Genomic DNA, 22,134 nt, shown 5'->3' on the forward strand with positions numbered 1-22,134 from the left:
GAACAAAAGAAGATGCTTTTCAATTCCATCGGCCAAGGCACGAGAACAACGTCGTTTCACGCCGGCGAAAGCATGTGGAGAATGCAAGCGCCACGTGTGAAACGCATGGAGCCCCAGTAATGGCCACGTGGCAAGCGGTGGAAGGCCTGCTGAGATCGCGCGAAACACCAACCTCTTATCAACAAAATCTTGAAAATCTCTAAAATTGAAAAAGTAAAAATAAAATAAAACTAAAAAAATATGAACCAATAATATTTTTCTCTGTTTTTTTCTTTCTTCTTCTTCTTGCCTTCTAATATCATCTTCCAACGTCTCTGTCACCTTTGAATTATCAACCCGCCACCGCCATGGCCGCCATTGCTACTGCTACAGCTCTTTCGCTTCCCATTCCTCTAAGTCGATCTTCCAAGTTTAACTCCAAAAGGGTATGTGTCTTTTCTTTCTTTAGCTAATATTTTTTTACGATTTTTTTTCGCACAGTGTCCAGTCATAGAGCAATGTTTTCGGGAAAAATTTAGAATGGAAGTTTATATTTTATTTTTTTGTTTTTTCTTCCAGATACTATATTGTAAAGAAAGTGGCAAATTTTCCTCTTAATAGATATTCGGTAGCTGCCTCGTTGAAATTTATGGCTTTGATCAGGGTGTTGAATAGATGGTTGAAGGATATAGGAGAGGATGATCAATTCAGTAGGCAATCCTTTTTATAGGAACCATTTGAGAGATTTTTTTTTTTATTGGACATTCTAAGGTCTGTAGTTAAAGATCACAAGGTTTGGTGAAGCAAGACTGGAGTTGTTAATGGTTAGTACAGTTTTGTAAGCCTTGGTTTAGTTAATGATGGTAGAACTTAATTGAGAGTCTGAGAGATTTCACTTGGACTGCACTTTTTGGCTAATATAACTTGATCTTGAAGAATATGTTTGTTAATCAAGTGGATTAATTTGGTTTTATAGTTCTAAAATGAATGCAGTTGAGTGGCTCAAGATAAAACCTTTTTGGGATATCAGTAGCAGAAGCAAAATGGATACAATAAAAATTGGTTTATTCATGATGACCAAGCCTGTAATGCATTTTAGGAGGGTGTCATTTTTTATAACTCTAAGTAGATATAACTTTTTTGGAATTGATCCACTTGCCTAGCTATCGGGTCATTAATCGTTTAGTAAGCCCTAAAGAATGTGTACAAACATTGCATGAATTCTTGGGGCCTGGCCAATCTTTCTTCAGATACTGTATACGATCGGTGCTTAGAAGCTCTTTCATTGTAACAAATATATATTAGTCGGGATCTGTGTTCATTAAAAGATGAGTTGAATGAGTTATTTGGAAGAGCTATTAGTCTATTAGTTTTAGCCAGAATGCGTGATGAGGATTCTCTTCTTGCCTGCTTTCTGCTTTTTCTCTTTTCCTTGCTAAAAGGGTGGAGAATATCTTCTGAGTTGCATCTTGAGCTAAAGATGCATTCTCAATCTGCAGTTGGGAATTTTGTTCCTTGGAGTTTAATGTTCAGACTAGTGTGCTGTGTTGTATGCAGGGGTCACTTCCTGCTTCTGTAAGTTTGGTCCTTGCTTGACTTCTAAATGTGGCTGGTCTGTTGAATTTTCAGTCTGTGAGAGGAGGCTTTAAAGTCTTTGCAGTCTTTGGAGAAGAAGGCGCATTAGTGGACAAGAAAAGCCCATGGTATCCGCTCTTTGATGTACAGGATCCAAGGTCTAAAATTCCCCAGTGCAAAGGGAAATTTCTGGACGTGAATCAGGCTTTAGAAGTTGCTAGATATGATATACAATACTGCGATTGGCGGGCTCGGCAAGACGTTCTCACTATCATGCTCCTGCATGAAAAGGTTTGTGTCTGGATAATTTTCACCTGCTATTAGAGTATTGTACTATCACATTACTAATGAGTAGCTTAGTACTTTGTAAGGCTTTTTAACAAGGTGACACTCATGAGTTAATTTCCAAAGTTCATGTCAGTTTCTTTCTAATGGACAAACAATATGAGAACACTTTATTTTTGTTTACAAAATTGTTGTATTGGCATTTTGAAAATTTTATGTGCAGGTTGTAGAAGTATTAAACCCTCTTGCCCGGGACTTCAAATCAATTGGAACCATGAAGAAGGAGCTTGCAGAGTTGCAAGAAGAGCTTGCGCAAGCTCACAGACAGGTATAGCACTAACTGGTTTTCAATGTGTATGTATGTCAGACTTTCAGTATTATCACCTCTATCTTTTGTTATTGCTCCATATGGGGCAGCCATACATCTATTTGCTTACAAAGTATGCATGCATGTAGAAATCACCATAGTCTGTTCTCGGAAATCGAGCTTCAGATATGCAGGAATATCCATGCCCTGAATTTAAGAAAGTAAAATAGGCCCATCCTCTGTCATCATGGTTACTTATTGGCAACTTTGTGGGGGTAATATTGCATAGCAACTCAAATGGCCCATTTACATGTAACAGGTGCATATATCAGAAGCAAGGGTTGCAACTGCTCTTGATAAACTGGCTTACATGGAGACATTGGTTAATGACAAGCTGCTTCAAGACACAACCAGATCAGAAGCTAGTCGTGTAGATTCTTCTCCCAGCACTTCTCAACCATCTCTTGAAACTGTAAAAAGTAAGCTACCAAGGAGCAGCTTGAATGTTTCTGGACCAGTCCAACCTTATAATCCCCGTTTGAAGAACTTCTGGTACCCCGTGGTTTTCTCTGCAGACCTGAAGGATGACACCATGGTGAGTCAAAATTTTCAACTATTTGTAGGATGTGAATGGTGCTGCTCCATTTTCACCACCATTATTCATTTCACTACTTCAGTTGAATAGGATGTAATCCTCACAGTAATAATTAGTTGCAATATTGTTATATTTACTTACTTCTAATAACTGATTTGGTTTCCATTATCAGCATGGAATTTACAAGTTTCAATGAAAGTGTCATTGACATAAAAAACATACTTTTCTGACTATGTGTTGACTTACTTTTTGGTGAACCGGTGAACCTCTTCTACTTTTCTGTTTCAGGTTCCTGTTGATTGCTTTGAGGAACCTTGGGTAATCTTTCGTGGGCAAGATGGGAAACCTGGATGTGTCCAAAACACCTGTGCTCACAGAGCCTGCCCACTTCACCTGGGTTCAGTCAATGAGGGTCGCATACAGTGTCCCTATCATGGTGAGCTCAAAATAATTCTAGTGGATGACTTGCGCATTCCAGCACAAAAATCCAAAATAAGAATAGAACTAGCCTTTTGTACTTACTGACTATTTAAATTTCAAATTGATTGACTCAAGGGTGGGAATACTCTACTAATGGGAAATGTGAAAAAATGCCATCTACAAGATTGGTTAATGTAAAGATCAGGGCATTGCCATGCTTTGAACACGAGGGGATGATATGGATATGGCCAGGCAATGATCCTCCAACAGCCACCCTTCCTTCTTTACAGCCTCCTTCAGGATTCCAAATACATGCTGAGGTTTGTCTTTGATTCAGTGAGAGCTTTCTCACTTGTAGCAAGCGTAATCTTCATAGATGGCACAGCTTCACCCTTATTTATTTTGCAGATTGTTATGGAACTTCCAGTAGAACATGGACTACTCTTGGACAACCTTTTGGATCTTGCACATGCTCCTTTCACTCATACATCCACTTTTGCCAAGGGATGGAGTGTACCCAGGTTCATAGTATTAGATTCTTTGGTTTTCAGCTTCTATATTCTAGTACACATTATTAGGCTCAAGAGCAATTATTTAAGCACTTTTTGATGATCACTTCTTGAACATGGTGTCCACTGAGATTTGCTTTCCATGTTTTTAAACCAGTCCTACCATAACAGACAAATACACTGGATTCAGGATGTAGTTGCCTTTGATGTTAAGCTAGGAACATACATGATCTTTATTCTTTTGAGCGATGCTGGTGCCAAAAGAACTGAGTGAACAAAGAAATGTCAATCCTCAACTTACACACAATACAACCAGTTGTGTTGATTGTAGTTTGAATGCAATACAATAAAGAAAAAAGAAACAACAATTTTAGAATTCTCTTCATCAATCTTACCTGTTTAAACACGTGACCATAGTATGATTTCAGATGTACCTATGCTGTTTCCTGATTAATGTTTTTTGGCAGCTTGGTTAAATTTTTGACACCTGCATCTGGCCTTCAAGGATATTGGGATCCATACCCAATAGATATGGAATTTCGACCACCCTGTATGGTGTTGTCAACCATTGGAATCTCGGAGCCTGGCAAATTAGAGGGACGGAGCACTGATCAATGCACTACTCACCTTCATCAACTTCATGTTTGCTTACCTGCATCTAGGCAAAAGACAAGATTATTATACAGAATGTCACTAGATTTTGCTCCTGTGCTAAAACATATCCCTTTCATGCAATATTTATGGAGGCATTTTGCAGAAAAGGTAAATGCTTGTGTTATATTGACCCTCACACCTTTCTTTCTGCTACATTTCAGTACGTACACCCAGCCTTTTTTCATAGAAGAAGGCCGCAGAAGCAAGCAATCAAAAGTGAAATTCTTGCTGAGAGATATAACTTCGATAAATTACATAACATTCGTTACTGGGGGTTGCATGGATACAATTTTTAAGGACTCAGTGTTGATTTGCTTGAACTGACCAACTTCGCAAATCTTGAAATGATGCTGGCAGAAAATGCCATGACCTGCAGTTTGGTGCTTCTTCCAAAATTTCATGCACAATGATCTTTCCTGTATTTTATTTTATAATTCTCAAACCTATCCAAGCATTCTTAGAGAGCTCAACTTACAATTAGAAAATTGGAAAATATGCTCAGTTTGCTTTTGCACCTTCTGCATTGACCAAATATTGCATTCACTCTGTTTCTCCCTCGATCTTTCTTTTCCTGTTCTTTCCCCTCTAACGACTCTTTTCCCCAATTTCTTACTATCATTCTCTTTCCTGCAGGTTTTGAACGAAGATCTACGAATAGTAGTTGGCCAACAAGATAGAATGATTAATGGAGCAAATGTTTGGAATTTGCCAGTTTCATATGATAAGTTAGGCGTGAGATACAGAATGTGGAGGGACGCAGTGGACCGGGGAGTGAAACAATTGCCCTTCAGCAAATCAGTATAGCACCAGGTTCAAGGTTGTTCAACTTGGATTTTTCATAATAAATCATCAAATCATGCCAGAACTGCAGACGATTGTGCCATCCCTTTAACTGGTATCTGCTTCTGCCTGCTCTACCACAGGAAAGCTGCAGTCTCAGCCGGGAAATGTAGTATACTCATTCGAGGCAGAAAGAAATGGTTTTCGAACATCACCCTTGTAAGGGAACTGTGCACTTATCTTTTTTTGATTGCTTAGTGTACAGTTAATCAGGCTCCAACCCTCCCTATTGTATCCTCTGAGTGGAACACTTCCCTTTTCCCACTTTTGCCCGATTGCCTTCCCCAGATTCTTTTGTTTGTGATTTAGCCTCAAGGGAACCATGCAGGTTCTTTCACTCCTGAAGTCTTGTTTCAGCCTGGGAAATGAAACCACCTCTGTACCATACCAAAACATGTTTTCTTTGACTGAAATCAATATTCATTAATAGCTTGATTCCTTGATCTGATCTCTCATGACCTTTCCTCCTTTTAGCTGGACTATAACAATCTTTCATTCTTAACAGTTTTGCAGTTGAAAATATATGGATTGAACATGGCACCAACAAACATTATTATCAGCAAAATCAGAAGCATATTTCATGGCTTGAACTTTTTTCATTTGAATCTCCAAATATACTTATTGATTCGAGTTCAATTCATACATCAAAATTTGGATAGAAGATTCTTTGAAAAAAAATTATTTAGAGTAATAATTTTATATTTTTTGTGATGTCATGTACGTAAAATAAAAAAGTATTTAAAAATTGATTATAATGCAGGTTGAATAATATTTAAAATTTTCTTTCTTGTAAAATATGCTAATATCTGAAATTTTCTTTTTGTAAATTATGCTAACCAAACGGAGGCAGTGCTGCTAAACTTTATACTTTTGGATTAAAAAATTGATCAATTGGTGAAACAAAGTAAAACAAACTTTTTGTCAAGAAGAACTCGACTCAAATATCAAGCCCGTTTTGTATTTTATTCATATTCAGATCAATAATTTGCTACTAATTGATAAATTAAATTTGAATGAATTTTTATCAAGTCACTTTCGTTTTTTTATAAATTATTTATTCCTCATTAAGTCGAATCTAATACTACTATTTCTATGATTTAAAACCATTGGTTCCGTAAAGAAGATTGCAAGATTGAGCCCTGAATTAAGAACCAACTATTTTTACATATGCTACAACAAAATTTCCCTAACTACACAAAATCAAACCCTAAAAACAATATATATATATATAAAATAAAAGAACAAAAAGTTGCAAAAAATTATAAAATCCTGAAAATGAAATTCAGATATCACAGGGCGGACCCACAGAAGGGGCAAAATCGGAAGTCAGCGTCAACCTCTCGAGAACAATAGTGACATTTCAACACATCAGTAACCGATGGCAACCGCGCCTCCTCCACCGACGGAGGAGGTGGCGGAGGGGAGATTGACTGAGGGAAGAAGAGCTTGCAATCGTCGCAGTACATGACAGGCTCTTTCCCCGGCCATCGCTTGACGGGTATGAAGAAAAGATTCAAAACCTTTTCGTACTCCACGAGATCGGAGCGTGAACCGCAGGCTATACACCTCCCTACTCCGCTCTTCAGCACTTGTCTTACCTGCTGATTCACGCCTCCAATAAAGAAGAAGAACATTTTTGGTTCTGATTTTTTTTTCCCTTAAACTATTGGATATGGATTTCAGTTGGGAAACGGGAATGGGAAGTTTAAAAATGGAAGCTTCAGAAGCTTATTCTAGGAGTTTCAGAAAGCTTACTTGGTTACCACTCTAACGTAGTCTAGGCTGGTCTAGTCCGAAAAAGTACCAGAAGAGGGAAAAAAAATTTGATATACATTCATCTTGTTTCATGTTTGGTAACCTAGGCCCCGATTGGCAAATAAATTTTTTGAGTATTTGTATAAAACTTTACTTCAATTTATTGTAAAAATTATAAGAAATGGATAAATTTTTGGATATTTTGAAGTGTATAATTTAAAATTTTTAAAAAAATTTTTATGATTATTGTAATTAAAATTGTTAAAAAACTTATAACAATTTTAATCGCTTTGAGGTAATCAAAAGGAATTTAAAATCACTCCGAGGTAAAATCTTGCATCGTGCATTTGAAAAAAATTTAAAGAGTGTGTCCAAACACCTATTTGATTTGGATGGATCTCTAATACAAAATTCAAATAGCGCGTCCAAACACTTCTTTGATTTAGATGAGTCTCTAAAATGATGCAGCTCAATAATGAGTTACATGTCCGGATATAGAAATGAAGCCCCAAAGCATGAAACGCTGGCGTTTGGATACAATTATGTATCCTATATATCAAGATTGAGTAAGGAGTTTGGAGTTAACATTGGGGTTAATATTTATCTCACTTTATGTACTTCTTATTTTGCTCTTATAAAAATTACTTTTATTTTAACTATTTATAAATATCCATTACTACTTTTACTTTTAAGTGTATGTTTTAAATATAACTACCTCTAAACATTATAACTACCAATATAAAATTTGCTTTGAAAATATTTAAAAGATTAAAGTTTGCTTTGGTAATAAAAAATTTATTTAAAATATATAACTATAAATATTAGTATGTATTTTTTGATTGCACACATATAGGGTGTGCATTGAGCACTAGTCCAGATAGACCAGTAGAATGAGCTGTATAAGTGGGACGGTGTCGTTTTGATGGGTGAATTAATAGAATTAGTTACAATTAGTTGTTAGTCGGTTATTCATCCTATATGTAAGAATGTCATTGGCTGGAAGGGAATTTAACGAATAACAAGAATCATTCTCTCTTTCCTCATCTCTTTTTCCCTCTTTTCTTTATTTCTCTTCTCCTTCTTCCCCCGTCCTACCAATTCTGCGTCTCCCAATCTAAAGTAATTCTTTCTTCAATCTAAAAATATAATTTGGAGTAATTTTTTTTTTCGATATAATAGATTTTGTGTTACAACTACTTTTACTTTAGGTATATGTTGGCAAAACATTTTCAACGTAGATCAAGAGATTCCCAAGTAGAACTTTAAATCTTTTCTTGGTGGCTAATTACTCTTGCTACTCTAGGAGTAATTGGTTTTATAGTTGTGGTGATTGACATCTTCCAAACTATATAGTGGTTTGTTGCGCTGTCAAAAGAAAAAAAAAAAAAAAGAAAGAACTCTTGCATGTGTGGAATCACTGGTTAAATCTAAGAACCAATGTACTTTGCTTTTGATTCAATAGAGTTTCACACACTCACGGTTCTCGTGATCATTATGCGGTATAGATGTTGCTGATGAGTAAAAAGAAATTTATGTTGTTTGGGGGGTTTCGTAAGAGGAAAAAAAATCCATATGCATTAATTTTTTTTCTTTCTAAATTGTCACTTTGAATTTTTTCAAATCAACAAACTTTAGATGGATGTTACATGCGTAGGAAGGGAATTTAAAGTATAAAATAAAGTTTTTGTGTCTTGATAAAAATTCCATGGGTTGAATGCTGAACATGAATAAAATCATGTCAATTATGCATGACATAGCCAATAAATATTTTGACTGAGCTGGCTTCAACAATCAATTATGTATGGCATAGCCAAGTTTTTGTTTCGATTGTGATTTTTTGGATTTTTTTTAATGTTTTCTGTTAATATTCTTTTTATATCTTATCACGTTTTTACTTTACATGCATCATATTTTAAAAAATCGCTACAATAATTTTTTCTCAAAAACTCTTCAAAAAATACAATCCAATCAGGAGTTTTTTTTTTAATTTTCAAAAAATTGAAATTTAGTGTGAATTAGATGCTGGACTCTGCTCAATTGCCCCATTAATAAATTCCGGCAATAAAACAGTTGCTCCAAGATTACTTGTGAATAAACCAGCACTAAGTATACTGCGAAACTGCGCTGCAATACCATTGTTAATTGAAGTGCTTGCATATTAACCTGTGCATTATCCATAATACAACTTGTTATGCCAATAAGCAAAATTTAGATCACTAATCTCATATTAGGCTCTATTAAGAACTGCTTCATTTACATGAAACTTGAGTTTCTGAGATTCACAACATATTACACACACAATCTCACAGCTGGTGTTAGATTTCCTAGCCCCCAGAGCTATGGATGACTCAAAATTAGACAGCACAGTATACTATACTCATATGACTAAACTTGGTAATGCATAACCATGCATATCTGTCATACACAGATGGTGATGGCACCTGATAAAAGGGAAACTACTGTTGTTTTTTATGCTGGTTTCCATGCTGTAAGCACTTCCTGAAACATCTCTACCATTAATGCTCTATCTGCCTGCCTGAAGAAGTTACTTATCTCATCTTCGACGTCGTAAATTTTGCCAAAATCAAACAGGTACATTAAACACCCTTTCTTCAACTTGTTGAGTTGGTAAAGCCAAGCCTCTTGCAACCTCTCGAGAACGTTACCGGTATTGACATCTTCTAAGAGACTTTCCTCGCAAGCATCTTTTAGGTCAGCAATGTCATACTTGTTTGCCGCGCCAAGCAATGCCAACCTGTGCTTCCAAAAATCCTCCTGTTTTATGGTCCCATACAAGTAACTAAGAAGGGCTGTGCAAGAATCTGTAGACATGTCTTCTATGTCAATTGTAGAGGACTCTTTCTCCCTCAGATTATGAAGGAACATACTATGGAAAACAGGAGAACTTGCAGAAAGAATTGCCTTATGAGAATGAACAGTTCCATCAGCAGTGTTGATGATGACATCAGCATGGATACCCTCAAAAAGCATGCGAGAAAGGCATCGGAGGGTGCTTTGCGTTGCCAAAGACTGCATGACACCATCACTAGGCCATATAGGATTGGCTTCTCCACCCTAAGATTTAAATGGAGTGTTAAAGAAAAAAGCAAATTCTGATGCAAAGAATACTGTATGATTGAAAGCCACTTAAGAAAGATTAAGTTAAAAAATGGATTTGAAAGATCTTTTTCAGCACTTGCACTACTTGTATGAACTCTAAAATACAGTGCAAGATTAAATAGTTTATGAAAAACACTGGTAAGTAAGGTGTTTCCAGCAGAATTTTTTCATGTTTTAACACACAAACTTTTTGCCCTTCCTGATACCATCACATTGCCTACGATAACTCACATTTAAGGGGCATATTTTCAGGTCCAGAAACTCAACATCAATGACGAACCGACCCTGAAAGGTAGTATCAATAGTCCAGACAAAATCATCACTTGTCCGAAGCAGTCGCTCATGAACTGGCATGTAACAACCAAGTTAGCTGAAATTCATACAATTTAGAAAGGTAGACAAATTGTCATCAAACTATATTCAGTTTTTCAACTCAAACTACAGCATTTTAGAATGCAGATGCATGGGGAAGAGAGTCATCAGAAAAACCCAAAAAGTTAATAAAGAAAAGAAGCAACAGACTAGGAATAGCAACGAGGTGGGGGACCTTATCCCCGCCCCCTGCCCCCACCTGCCTACGAGAGCTAATAGAATAAATGTATAATTAGTAAAAAGAGTATCCCCCACCCCATCAATCCAGTAGGCAAGGTGCCTGCCATCCCTGCACCAAACAACTGGCAGATCCATGGCACCCCTAAGTACTAAAATATAAAATATTTTGCTTCAAATGGATCTTAATCTGTCATTGAGAAAGGTGGCTTTGTAGCAGATCAACAGTCCAAACAAGAGGTGATACGAGCAACTCTACAGTCCAAAAGGGATGATGAGAATTTTCCTTTAAGGGGGGATCAGAAACAAAGCATCTGTTTAGCTATTAAACAAATCATTGGGCCAATAAATCACTCAAGTGATAAAGAAAACTGCAGAGCCCAGCATTTGAACCTTGGTATGAGCAAAACCTTATTGTTATCATCATATACTTTAAATTTGGAGGAAATAAATCCTTCAGCATGATGCTTGGATCAGCAATACTACAGGGCATAACACCGTCTCAAAAAAATTGAAATTATGGTTATGTTTATACTTCTAAGCTTTTATCTTCTTATTTCATTAATCCTCTAAGGAACTTCCAAGTCAAAATAACATGGGAAAAAAATTCTGTCTCTGTCGGTTGAACAGCTTTATCATTCTTTATAATTTTCCGGTGCATTGCTCAATTCTTATAATGCTTTCATGATATCAAATTGTTATAGTTCTTTCTACAACTACGAATATTAGTCAAGAGTAACTGGTACAAGATAAAAACTTCAGTGACCGAAACATCGACGATTTGGAAACATTTTAAGGCTAAAGAAGCTACACTCCCGCAACGGACATATGCATCCAAGTTTATCTTGCATCTAATAATTCATCTTTGCATCAATATGTGCAGCTACAGTGTAACCCAAGCCATGTGTTATGGTGATGCACCACATGTTCTTAAGGACAATGAAATGTATAATGAGCCATTGGACTCAATAAACCAAAAAGAACACAAGGGTAAGTGAGCCCAAACTCAATAGGAACTCAAACATGTCAATGGACACTAAAAGACAAAGTGGACATGTTTACTGAGGGAAGAAGAATGGCAATACAGAAGTCAAGATTCATCTTCTTTAAGGCACAACACAAACATAACTATGTAGAAGTTACAATGAAAACATGCAGCAACATATGCCCAGTGGGTTTGCTCACACGCGCACACATGGGGGAGAGAGAGAGAGAGAAACTCTAGCTTCAAGCTGAAATAGTCTAAAAAAGAAAAGGAAATGAAAGGAAAGAACTTTTCAAATTCGGCCATTTCATTTGTCCAGGGGAAAAAAGGACCACGAAATCAGAGTATAGTGTAAATCAATATTAATTGTAGCAAAACAACTTTCTGAATGTTAGTTATAACATTGACCACAGGTAATATGATGATTTTGACATAGAATGTTTCCCTAATTATTAGGAAATCTCCATAGATGGGACAGTGCAAATTGTGTTTCCACGTCAACTAAAAACACATATAATGAAACTTTTCCTAGATTGATTTATGAAAAAGCACATTTCACCAACTACTAATAAACCAAGTATAAAGGTAGATGTAAGTTGTCAATACTTGAATGGTTATGCCTCAAACTAGAGCATCCAATCGAACAGCTCTAAATTCATCTAACAGAATACAACATTCCAAAGTTGTGATTAAATTTGATTGCAATCATCCTTTTAGCTGATCAAATTCTTTCCCCACTTACGCAAATTGTTCAAACTCTAACCACAAATAAACGCTTGGTCTGTGATATTTTTCGCATATAAAACTCAAATCCCCTGATTTCAGACAAGAGTATCTTCCCCCTTTCAACCATGGTCACGTAAACATCTTAATACCTTATAACCTCACCTTTTAGCAATGTCTCAGATCACCCTTGAAAAGTATATTGATTAACCAAAGAGAGAAGTTGGTTTTTTGCAAGCTTACTTGAGACTTAACTACCAAATTTGACCTCACAATTTTAAGACAATATACAGTTGCCATTGATACCCAACCATCGAAGATTCTTCCCTCAAGCTCTCTATAATTCAACACGAAATTACTCAATTGACATCTCTAGAATGCCCAAAATTCAAGTGAAAGCGGAAAAGGCAAACAAATTAACTAAGGGAAACAAGCATAGAAACATAAATACAGTGGTACTGAAAACGTACTTGGAGAAATATATGGCTTGCGATTTGTGCCTGTAGTCGTGACCCGTAAAACAAATCGGGCTACCGGAGGCTGCTCTTTAGACACCCGAGACAGCTCCGGGAATAAACGAATATACATGTAACGATTCTTCTCAATGGATAAAATCCTACGATCAGCTCAAAATTAGTCACAAGCTCACAGAAAGTAAATATAAACAAATAATTCAGAAGCCAAAAGTTCGGAATTTCTAATTTTTGGGCCGAAAAGAGGCAGTGATATGAGTAGATATTACCAGTTCCAGATACCAATTTTAAAAGGGTCTGAGCGTTTGTAGGTGGAGGGTCCGAAAGTGTCGATTCTCCATTGAGCAAGCCTGGAGATGGTCTCTACTTTGGAGTCCATGAGAGCTGTCTGATCAGCTTAAGACTTCAGAGTGAAGTTAAAGAAACAGAAACAGAAAGTCACTACTTATAAAAAGGGATGGGGAAATGGCAATGAGTGGTTTCCACTTTTCAGTCTGACTTTTTTTTTTTTTTTTTTTTTTACGGAGTCGGTGTCCGGATTAATCCTTACGGGACCCGACTAATCCTACTCGGCCTGGATGGAGAGGCTCCATCCCCCGAACGCGTTAACAGCGGGACTCGAACCCTGGTTGTCCGGAAGGTCGCCATACCCTAAAGAGGGGGAGCGGACAGCTCGAACTACCCCATGGGGGCTCTTTTCAGTCTGACTCAATTCAGGTTTTCCGCAATATTGGTGTGGAGTACACTGCACAGTGGAAGTAAAAGTAGGGGTACCAATCGAGTCCAAATCGGGTTAGCGGGTTGGATTGGGATCCGAGTATAACAGAAAATCTATTGATTCGAATCTGACTCGTCAATCCGAAACAGGTCAGAATACCTGAACCAACCCGAAAATTTCGAGTTGAGGGGTCAAGATATTTAATTTTAATTTATTAATTTACCACTGTAATTTCTAATAAAATCAATTTCACAAGACTAATTACATAATCAAGTAATAAAATTTTAAATAAATAATCCCAAAGCAAATTTAAAATAAAGTAAAACACCATAAAAGTGTTTTATCCCAAACCAAATATAAAATTAATTAAAACAATATAAAAGTAAAAAATAATATAATACTCAAATATAATAATTTCAACTTCACACAAGTTAAATAAATTCATTTAGGATTAAGTGATTAATGCCTTTGGAAAAAAGAATAACTTAGTTTAGTTAGATAAAATAATTTTTATGTTTATTAAATTATTTTTAATTCGTAAACGGGTAATCGGATCACCACGGGTTGACCCGAATTCGACCTGAACCCGTGAAACTTCAATTCAAACCCATTAATTTCATGTTAGATTCGTGTCACGTTTTCAGGTCGTGTCGCAAATTGCTACTCTAAGTAAAAGACGACATTGAAAGATCTAAACTACTTGTTTAAGGGTCAACAATTTTTTTTTATAGCAACTATATATTAACATAGTTTTATAAATTTATACATATAAACATGAAAATGCAATAAAATTTCAACTACACTTTTAGTTTTATGACTTTGAAATATATTCGTAATATTTATATCCAAAATTTTGCTGAATTAATACTTGATATTGAATTTTCAACCATCCTTTTTGCCAAAAAAAAAAATCATATAATATACAAACTTTTAATATTCTGTATTATACCCATTCCATTGTACTATTGCCTTTTGTCTGAATAGGCTAAAGATGAGCTAGGAAATTGGAAAAAAATTTACAACAAGATACTAGATATTATTTTTTTTCGTTTTTTATTCAAGATATCTTACTCTATGTAACCTAATCAATGACGAAATTAAATTGATTGAGTTTTACAATTAATTTGACAATATGAGAGGAACTAAAATTCAAAAACAATTTTACAACCAATTATACAATGAATAGAGCAAACGATGAACTACACTAACAAATAAAGGGAGTAGCGAAATAGAACGCAAACACAATTTGATCTATAGTGGTTCAGCAGCCTACTGCTAAAGATCTCGCAAGTTTGGTGTTTCTCCGCTAAGGATCCCTTACTTATGATATATGCAAATCAAATATCCTGTTAGTTCAACTATTTACAAACAATTGCGATCCTTGTAGAATTCGGCCCTAATACTAACAAATGTTATTCTGATTAGCAAGATTGTACAATCCAGATTCCAACTATATAGGCATAATAACAATATAATGTATTCAAATAACTGTAAATAGAATTAAACCTGTCTCATTAACCAACTGTATAACACTGAAGCACTAACAAGTTGAAAGAAATATATGCTACCTATATGTCAAATATCAAGAAATATATGCTCCCTCTTTGTCAAATATCAGTCTGTCTAAGAATAATAAGGGTGTGTTTAGAATTGGACACTGGACTAGGACTGTCAATGGGGTCGGATCAGCGCATACTCGGCTCGTTTGGCCCTAAAAAAATCCGATGAATCCAATCTTTCAGTGAGTCAATCTGAGTTTGTATCTAAAAATTATGCCTGAATTAAATATGAGCGGAACTCGAGCCTCATTAGACTCAAACCGATATAGGTTTGCCCCTTTAATTACCTATATATATAATGATATATATAATATTTATATTTTGATATTATATATAATTATATATCCAAATATATTATTACTAAATATTAAATATATATAAATTACAAAACACAAAAATACATCTAAAAACTCTTTTACTAGTTTTCTTGAAAGTCAATATTGGTAATGCATAACTGAAACTCTTACTTTTCTTATTGACTGAATAAATTTTTGTGTTGACATAATATTGTTTAATTTATTTTGAGTCTAGAAACACAAATCATCGAGTATGTTTGGATTTAAGTCACAAGGTTATGAAGAAGTTCTAAACTTTGAAAATGTATTGACTTATAATCGCATGTTTATTACTGTTTTTCATGTACTTTGAACGAATTACATATAAATATTGTTGAAAAATTCTTGGTTTATGTACTTTTTAAGAACTATTACTTATTTGTGTTTAGTTTTAATGTTGTAGTCATGTAAATATTAAATTAGCTTTACAACTCAATAGTTATAGTAATTATATTAAGAAAATTGAAGAGCAATAAGTGAGTTGGACTAAACCTGAACAAGGCTCAAAATTCGAATATTTTGTGAGTTGAATATGATCTTCACATTTATTAATCCGAAACACATGGCCCGAAATCCAAAAATATTACAAATTAAATGAGTTGAACCTGAACTTATGAAGGCTCGACTCATATGACCTGATTGACAGACCTACGCTAGACTCCAATTCTACCGTTTTCTTAACATATTGGTTAATGATGGGGGAACTGTATCAGTAAATCTTTATGGTCCATCTATCAGGTGCCAAACCAATAACAACCCGGTGCCAAACCAATAACAACATACATAAAATTGTGAATGTCACAGTATGTAAGGATATATTCTTTTCATAAACTCTTAATTCCAAATATTAAAGTACAAAAGATCTTAGTTGTTTAGTTGATGAAAGAAAACCAAAATTACTTTTTTCTTTTTTTCTTTTGTCAAGATTGTCAAGATTAAGTAAACTAAGCGGGGAATGTTGTCTCGTAATGACTTTTCAAAGATCGACTGACTGTCAATATAAAATTGCTCTCAATGTGTAGATGACTTGTTCCCTAAACAAAACCCTCGATTTAAATAGCATTTCTCCCATAACTTTTCTCTCATCCAAAAACTTAGCTCTTTTATAATGGCATAGTACTAATTCACCAGAGATTTTAACCATCTTCTGATTAACCCCCATTTAAGGATCAAACCCTTTGAATTAACACCAGCCCAACTTATTTTGTCTCTTTCCTCGTTCTACTTGAGAAAGGAAGCGTAGGGAAAGAGTGGCTAATTACTCTTGCTACTCTAGGAGTAATTGGTTTTATAGTTGTGGTCATTGACATCTTCCAAACTATATAGTGGTTTGTTGCGCTGTCAACAGAAAAAAAAAAAAAAAAAAAAAGAAAGAACTCTTGCATGTGTGGAATCACTGGTTAAATCTAAGAACCATTGTACTTTGCTTTTGGTTCAATAGAGTTTCACACACTTACAGTTCTCGTGATCATTATGCGGTATAGATGTTGCTGATAGAGTAAAAAGAAATTTATGTTGTTTGGGGGGTTTCGTAAGAGGAAAAAAAATCCATATGCATTAATTTTTTTTTCTACATTGTCACTTTGAATTTTTTCAAACCAACAAACTTTAGATGGATGTCACATGTGTAGGAAGGGAATTTAAAGTATAAAATAAAGTTTTTGTGTCTTGATAAAAATTCCATGGGTTGAATGCTGAACATGAATAAAATCATGTCAATTATGCATGACATAGCCAATAAATATTTTGACTGAGCTGGCTTCAACAATCAATTATGTATGGCATAGCCAAGTTTTTGTTTCGATTGTGATTTTTTGGAATTTTTTTTTATGTTTTCTGTTAATATTCTTTTTTATATCTTATCACGTTTTTACTTTACATGCATCATATTTTAAAAAATTGCTACAATAATTTTTCCTCGAAAACTCTTCAAAAAATACAATCCAATCACAAGTTTTTTTTTTTAATTTTCAAAAAATTGAAATTTAGTGTGAATTAGATGCTGGACTCTGCTCAATTGCCCCATTAATAAATTCCGGCAATAAAACAGTTGCTCCAAGACTACTGGTGAATAAACCAGCACTAAGTATACTGCGAAACTGCGCTGCAATACCATTGTTAATTGAAGTGCTTGCATATTAACCTGTGCATTATCCATAATACAACTTGTTATGCCAATAAGCAAAATTTAGATCATTAATCTCATATTAGGCTCTATTAAGAACTGCTTCATTTACATAAAACTTGAGTTTCTGAGATTCACAACATATTACACACACAATCTCACAGCTGGTGTTAGATTTCCTAGCCCCCAGATCTATGGATGACTCAAAATTAGACAGCACAGTATACTATACTCATATGACTAAACTTGGTAATGCATAACCATGCATATCTATCATACACAGATGGTGATGGCACCTGATAAAAGGGAAACTACTGTTGTTTTTTATGCTGGTTTCCATGCTGTAAGCACTTCCTGAAACATCTCTACCATTAATTCTCTATCTGCCTGCCTGAAGAAGTTACTTGTCTCATCTTTGATGTCGTAAATTTTGCCAAAATCAAACAGGTACATTAAACACCCTTTCTTCAACTTGTTGAGTTGGTAAAGCCAAGCCTCTTGCAACCTCTCGAGAACGTTACCAGTATTGATATCTTCTAAGAGACTTTCCTCGCAAGCATCTTTTAGGTCAGCAATGTCATACTTGTTTGCCGCGCCAAGCAATGCCAACCTGTGCTTCCAAAAATCCTCCTGTTTTATGGTCCCATACAAGTAACTAAGAAGGGCTGTGCAAGAATCTGTAGACATGTCTTCTATGTCAATTGTAGAGGACTCTTTCTCCTTCAGATTATGAAGGAACATTCTATGGAAAACAGGAGAACTTGCAGAAAGAATTGCCTTATGAGAACGAACAGTTCCATCAGCAGTGTTGATGATGACATCAGCATCGATACCCTCAAAAAGCATGCGAGAAAGGCATCGGAGGGTGCTTTGCATTGCCAAAGACTGCATGACACAATCACTAGGCCATATAGGATTGGCTTCTCCATCCTAAGATTTAAATGGAGCGTTAAAGAAAAAAGCAAATTCTGATGCAAAGAATACTGTACGATTGAAAGCCACTTAAGAAAGATTAATTTAAAAAATGGATTTGAAAGATCTTTTTCAGCACTTGCACTACTTGTATGAACTCTAAAATACAGTGCAAGATTAAATAGTTTATGAAAAACACTGGTAAGTAAGGTGTTTCCAGCAGAATTTTTTCATGTTTTAACGCACAAACTTTTTGCCCTTCCTGATACCATCACATTGCCTACAATAACTCACATTTAAGGAGCATATTTTCAGGTCCAGAAACTCAACATCAATGACGAACCGACCCTGAAAGGTAGTATCAATAGGCCAGACAAAATCATCACTTGTCCGAAGCAGTCGCTCATGAACTGGCATGTAACAACCAAGTTAGTTGAAATTCATACATTTTAGAAAGGTAGACAAATTGTCATCAAACTATATTCAGTTTTTCAACACAAACTACAGCATTTTAGAATGCAGATGCATCGGGAAGAGAGTCATCAGAAAAACCCAAAAAGTTAATAAAGAAAAGAAGCAACAGACTAGGAATGGCAACGAGGTGGGGGACCTTATCCCCGCCCCCTGCTCCGTTGCCCAAACATCCCCCTGCCCCCCGCCTGCCCACGAGAGCAAATAGAATAAATGTATAATTAGTAAAAAGAGTATCCCCCACCCCATCAATCCAGTAGGCAAGGTGCCTGCCATCCCTGCAACAAACAACTGGCAGACCATGGCGCCCCTAAGTACTAAAATATAAAATATTTTGCTTCAAATGGATCTTAATCTGTCATTGAGAAAAGGTGGCTTTGTAGCAGATCAACAGTCCAAACAAGAGGTGATACGAGCAACTCTACAGTCCAAAAGGGATGATGAGAATTTTCCATTAAGGGGGGATCAGAAACAAAGCATCTGTTTTGCTGTTAAACAAATCATCGGGCCAATAAATCACTCAAGTGATCAAGAAAACTGCAGAGCCCAGCATTTGAACCTTGGTATGAGCAAAATCTTATTATCGTCATATAGTTTAAATTTGGAGGAAATAAATCCTTCAGCATGATGCTTGGATCAGCAATACTACAGGGCATAACACCGTCTCAAAAAAATTGAAATTATGGTTATGTTTATACTTCTAAGCTTTTATCTTCTTATTTCATTAATCCTCTAAGGAACTTCCAAGTCAAAATAACATGGAAAAAAAATTCTGTCTCTGTTGGTTGAACAGCTTTATCATTCTTTATAATTTTCCGATGCATTGCTCAATTCTTATAATGCTTTCATGATATCAAATTGTTATAGTTCTTTCTACAACTACAAATATTAGTCAAGAGTAACTGGTACAAGATAACAACTTCAGTGACCGAAACATCAACGATTTGGAAACATTTTAAGGCTAAAGAAGCTACATTCCCGCAACGGACATATGCATCCAAGTTTATCTTGCATTTAATAATTCATCTTTGCATCAATAAGTGCAGCTACAGTGTAACCCAAGCCATGTGTTACAGTGATGCACCACATGTTCTTAAGGACAATGAAATTTATAATGAGCCATTGGACTCAATAAACCAAAAAGAACACAAGGGTAAGTGAGCCCAAACTCAATAGGAACTCAAACATGTCAATGGACACTAAAAGACAAAGTGGACATGTTTACTGAGGGAAGAAGAATGGCAATACAGAAGTCAAGATTCATCTTCTTTAAGGCACAACACAAACATAACTATGTAGAAGTTACAATGAAAACATGCAGCAACATATGCCCAGTGGGTTTGCTCACACGCACACACATGGGGGAGAGAGAGAGACAGAAACTGTAGCTTCAAGCTGAAATAGTCTAAAAAAGAAAAGGAAATGAAAGGAAAGAACTTTTTAAATTCGGCCATTTCATTTGTCCGGGGGAAAAAAGGACCACGAAATCAGAGTATAGTGTAAATCAATATTAATTGTAGCAAAACAACTTTCTGAATGTTAGTTATAACATTGACCACAGGTAATATGATGATTTTGACATACAATGTTTACCTCATTATTAGGAAATCTCCATAGATGGGACAGTGCAAATTGTGTTTCCACGTCAACTAAAAACACATATAATGAAACTTTTCCTAGATTGATTTATGAAAAAGCACATTTCACCAACTACTAATAAACCAAGTATAAAGGTAGATGTAAGTTGTCAATACTTGAATGGTTATGCCTCAAACTAGAGCATCCAATCGAACAGCTCTAAATTCATCTAACAGAATACAACATTCCTAAGTTGTGATTAAATTTGATTGCAATCATCCTTTTAGCAGATCAAATTCTTTCCCCGCTTACGCAAATTGTTCAAACTCTAACCACAAATAAACGCTTGGTCTGTGATATTTTTTGCATATAAAACTCAAATCCCCTGATTTCAGACAAGAGTATCTTCCCCCTTTCAACCATGGTCACGTAAACTCCTTAATACCTTATAACCTCACCTTTTAGCAATGTCTCAGATCACCCTTGAAAAGTATATTGATTAACCAAAGAGAGAAGTTGGTTTTTTGCAAGCTTACTTGAGACTTAACTACCAAATTTGACCTCACAATTTTAAGACAATATACAGTTGCCATTGATACCCAACCACCGAAGATTCTTCCCTCAAGCTCTCTATAATTCAACCCGAAATTACTCAATTGACATCTCTAGAATGCCCAAAATTCAAGTGAAAGCGGAAAAGGCAAACAAATTAACTAAGGGAAACAAGCATAGAAACATAAATACAGTGGTACTGAAAACGTACTTGGAGAAATATATGGCTTGCGATTTGTGCCTGTAGTCGTGACCCGTAAAACAAATCGGGCTACCGGAGGCTGCTCTTTAGACACCCGAGACAGCTCCGGGAATAAACGAATATACATGTAACGATTCTTCTCAATGGATAAAATCCTACGATCAGCTCAAAATTAGTCACAAGCTCACAGAAAGTAAATATAAACAAATAATTCAGAAGCCAAAAGTTCGGAATTTCTAATTTTTGGGCCGAAAAGAGGCAGTGATATGAGTAGAAATTACCAGTTCCAGATACCAATTTTAAAAGGGTCTGAGCGTTTGTAGGTGGAGGGTCCGAAAGTGTCGATTCTCCATTGAGCAAGCCTGGAGATGGTCTCTACTTTGGAGTCCATGAGAGCTGTCTGATCAGCTTAAGACTTCTGAGTGAAGTTAAAGAAACAGAAACAGAAAGTCACTACTTATAAAAAGGGAAGGGGAAATGGCAATGAGTAGTTTCTACTTATATCGGAGTGGAGTACGCTGCACAGTTCAGGTTTTACAGTAGGGGTACCAATCGAGGCCAAATCGGGTTGACGGGTCGGATTGAGATCCGGATATAACAGAAAATCTGTTGATTCGAACCTGACTCGTCAATTTGAAACAGGTCAAGATACCTGAACCAACTCGAAAATTTCGAGTTAACGGGTCAAGATATTTAATTTTAATTTATTAATTTACCACTGTAATTTCTAATAAAATTAATTTCACAAGACTAATTACATAATCAAGTAATAAAATTTTAAATAATTAATTCCAAAGCAAATTTAAAATAAATTAAAACACCGTAAAAGTGTTTTATCCCGAACTAAATATAAAATAAATTAAAACAGTATAAAAGTAAAAAAATAATATAATACTCGAATATAATAATTTTA

General features: G+C 35.5%; 4 protein-coding genes across 7 annotated transcripts; 1 reads left to right on the top strand and 3 right to left on the bottom strand.

Annotated features, from left to right (window-relative positions):
• Positions 1-214: 214 nt before the first annotated feature.
• LOC113713860 (chlorophyllide a oxygenase, chloroplastic) lies at positions 215-5,607 on the top strand. 2 transcript variants are annotated; one of them, XM_027237671.2, is made up of 10 exons: positions 215-425; positions 1,609-1,845; positions 2,063-2,167; positions 2,466-2,741; positions 3,030-3,177; positions 3,297-3,481; positions 3,570-3,682; positions 4,138-4,432; positions 4,958-5,141; positions 5,248-5,451. In XM_027237671.2, exons 1-9 carry the CDS (start codon positions 348-350, stop codon positions 5,126-5,128), a joined length of 1,608 nt encoding a protein of 535 aa, XP_027093472.1. In that variant the 5' UTR covers positions 215-347; the 3' UTR covers positions 5,129-5,141; positions 5,248-5,451. The 2 variants fall into 2 exon arrangements, with proteins under 2 accessions (XP_027093472.1, XP_027093471.1); XM_027237670.2 differs by having other exon boundaries at positions 4,958-5,607.
• Positions 5,608-6,274: 667 nt separating this feature from the next.
• LOC113713218 (uncharacterized) lies at positions 6,275-6,949 on the bottom strand. Its single transcript, XM_027236885.2, has one exon. The coding sequence runs from the start codon at positions 6,796-6,798 to the stop codon at positions 6,454-6,456; it is 345 nt and encodes a 114-aa protein (XP_027092686.1). The 5' UTR covers positions 6,799-6,949; the 3' UTR covers positions 6,275-6,453.
• Positions 6,950-9,126: 2,177 nt separating this feature from the next.
• On the bottom strand, positions 9,127-13,196 carry LOC113714988 (BTB/POZ domain-containing protein At1g21780). Of its 2 annotated transcripts, XM_027239132.2 has the most exons (5): positions 13,039-13,196; positions 12,767-12,912; positions 10,271-10,386; positions 9,842-9,994; positions 9,127-9,694 (listed from the first exon to the last, which is right to left on the bottom strand). In XM_027239132.2, the coding sequence occupies exons 1-5, from the start codon at positions 13,146-13,148 to the stop codon at positions 9,389-9,391; spliced, it is 831 nt and encodes a 276-aa protein (XP_027094933.1). In that variant the 5' UTR covers positions 13,149-13,196; the 3' UTR covers positions 9,127-9,388. The 2 variants fall into 2 exon arrangements, with proteins under 2 accessions (XP_027094933.1, XP_027094932.1); XM_027239131.2 differs by having other exon boundaries at positions 9,127-9,994.
• A 4,372-nt stretch (positions 13,197-17,568) lies between these two features.
• On the bottom strand, positions 17,569-21,692 carry LOC113713271 (BTB/POZ domain-containing protein At1g21780-like). 2 transcript variants are annotated; one of them, XM_072069465.1, is made up of 5 exons: positions 21,503-21,692; positions 21,231-21,376; positions 18,713-18,828; positions 18,284-18,436; positions 17,569-18,136 (listed from the first exon to the last, which is right to left on the bottom strand). In XM_072069465.1, the coding sequence occupies exons 1-5, from the start codon at positions 21,610-21,612 to the stop codon at positions 17,831-17,833; spliced, it is 831 nt and encodes a 276-aa protein (XP_071925566.1). In that variant the 5' UTR covers positions 21,613-21,692; the 3' UTR covers positions 17,569-17,830. The 2 variants fall into 2 exon arrangements, with proteins under 2 accessions (XP_071925566.1, XP_027092752.1); XM_027236951.2 differs by having other exon boundaries at positions 17,569-18,436; positions 21,503-21,691.
• Between the last annotated feature and the right edge of the window lie 442 nt (positions 21,693-22,134).

The sequence above is a fragment of the Coffea arabica genome, chromosome 10c, assembly GCF_036785885.1.
Source record: "Coffea arabica cultivar ET-39 chromosome 10c, Coffea Arabica ET-39 HiFi, whole genome shotgun sequence".
NCBI lineage: Eukaryota > Viridiplantae > Streptophyta > Magnoliopsida > Gentianales > Rubiaceae > Coffea > Coffea arabica.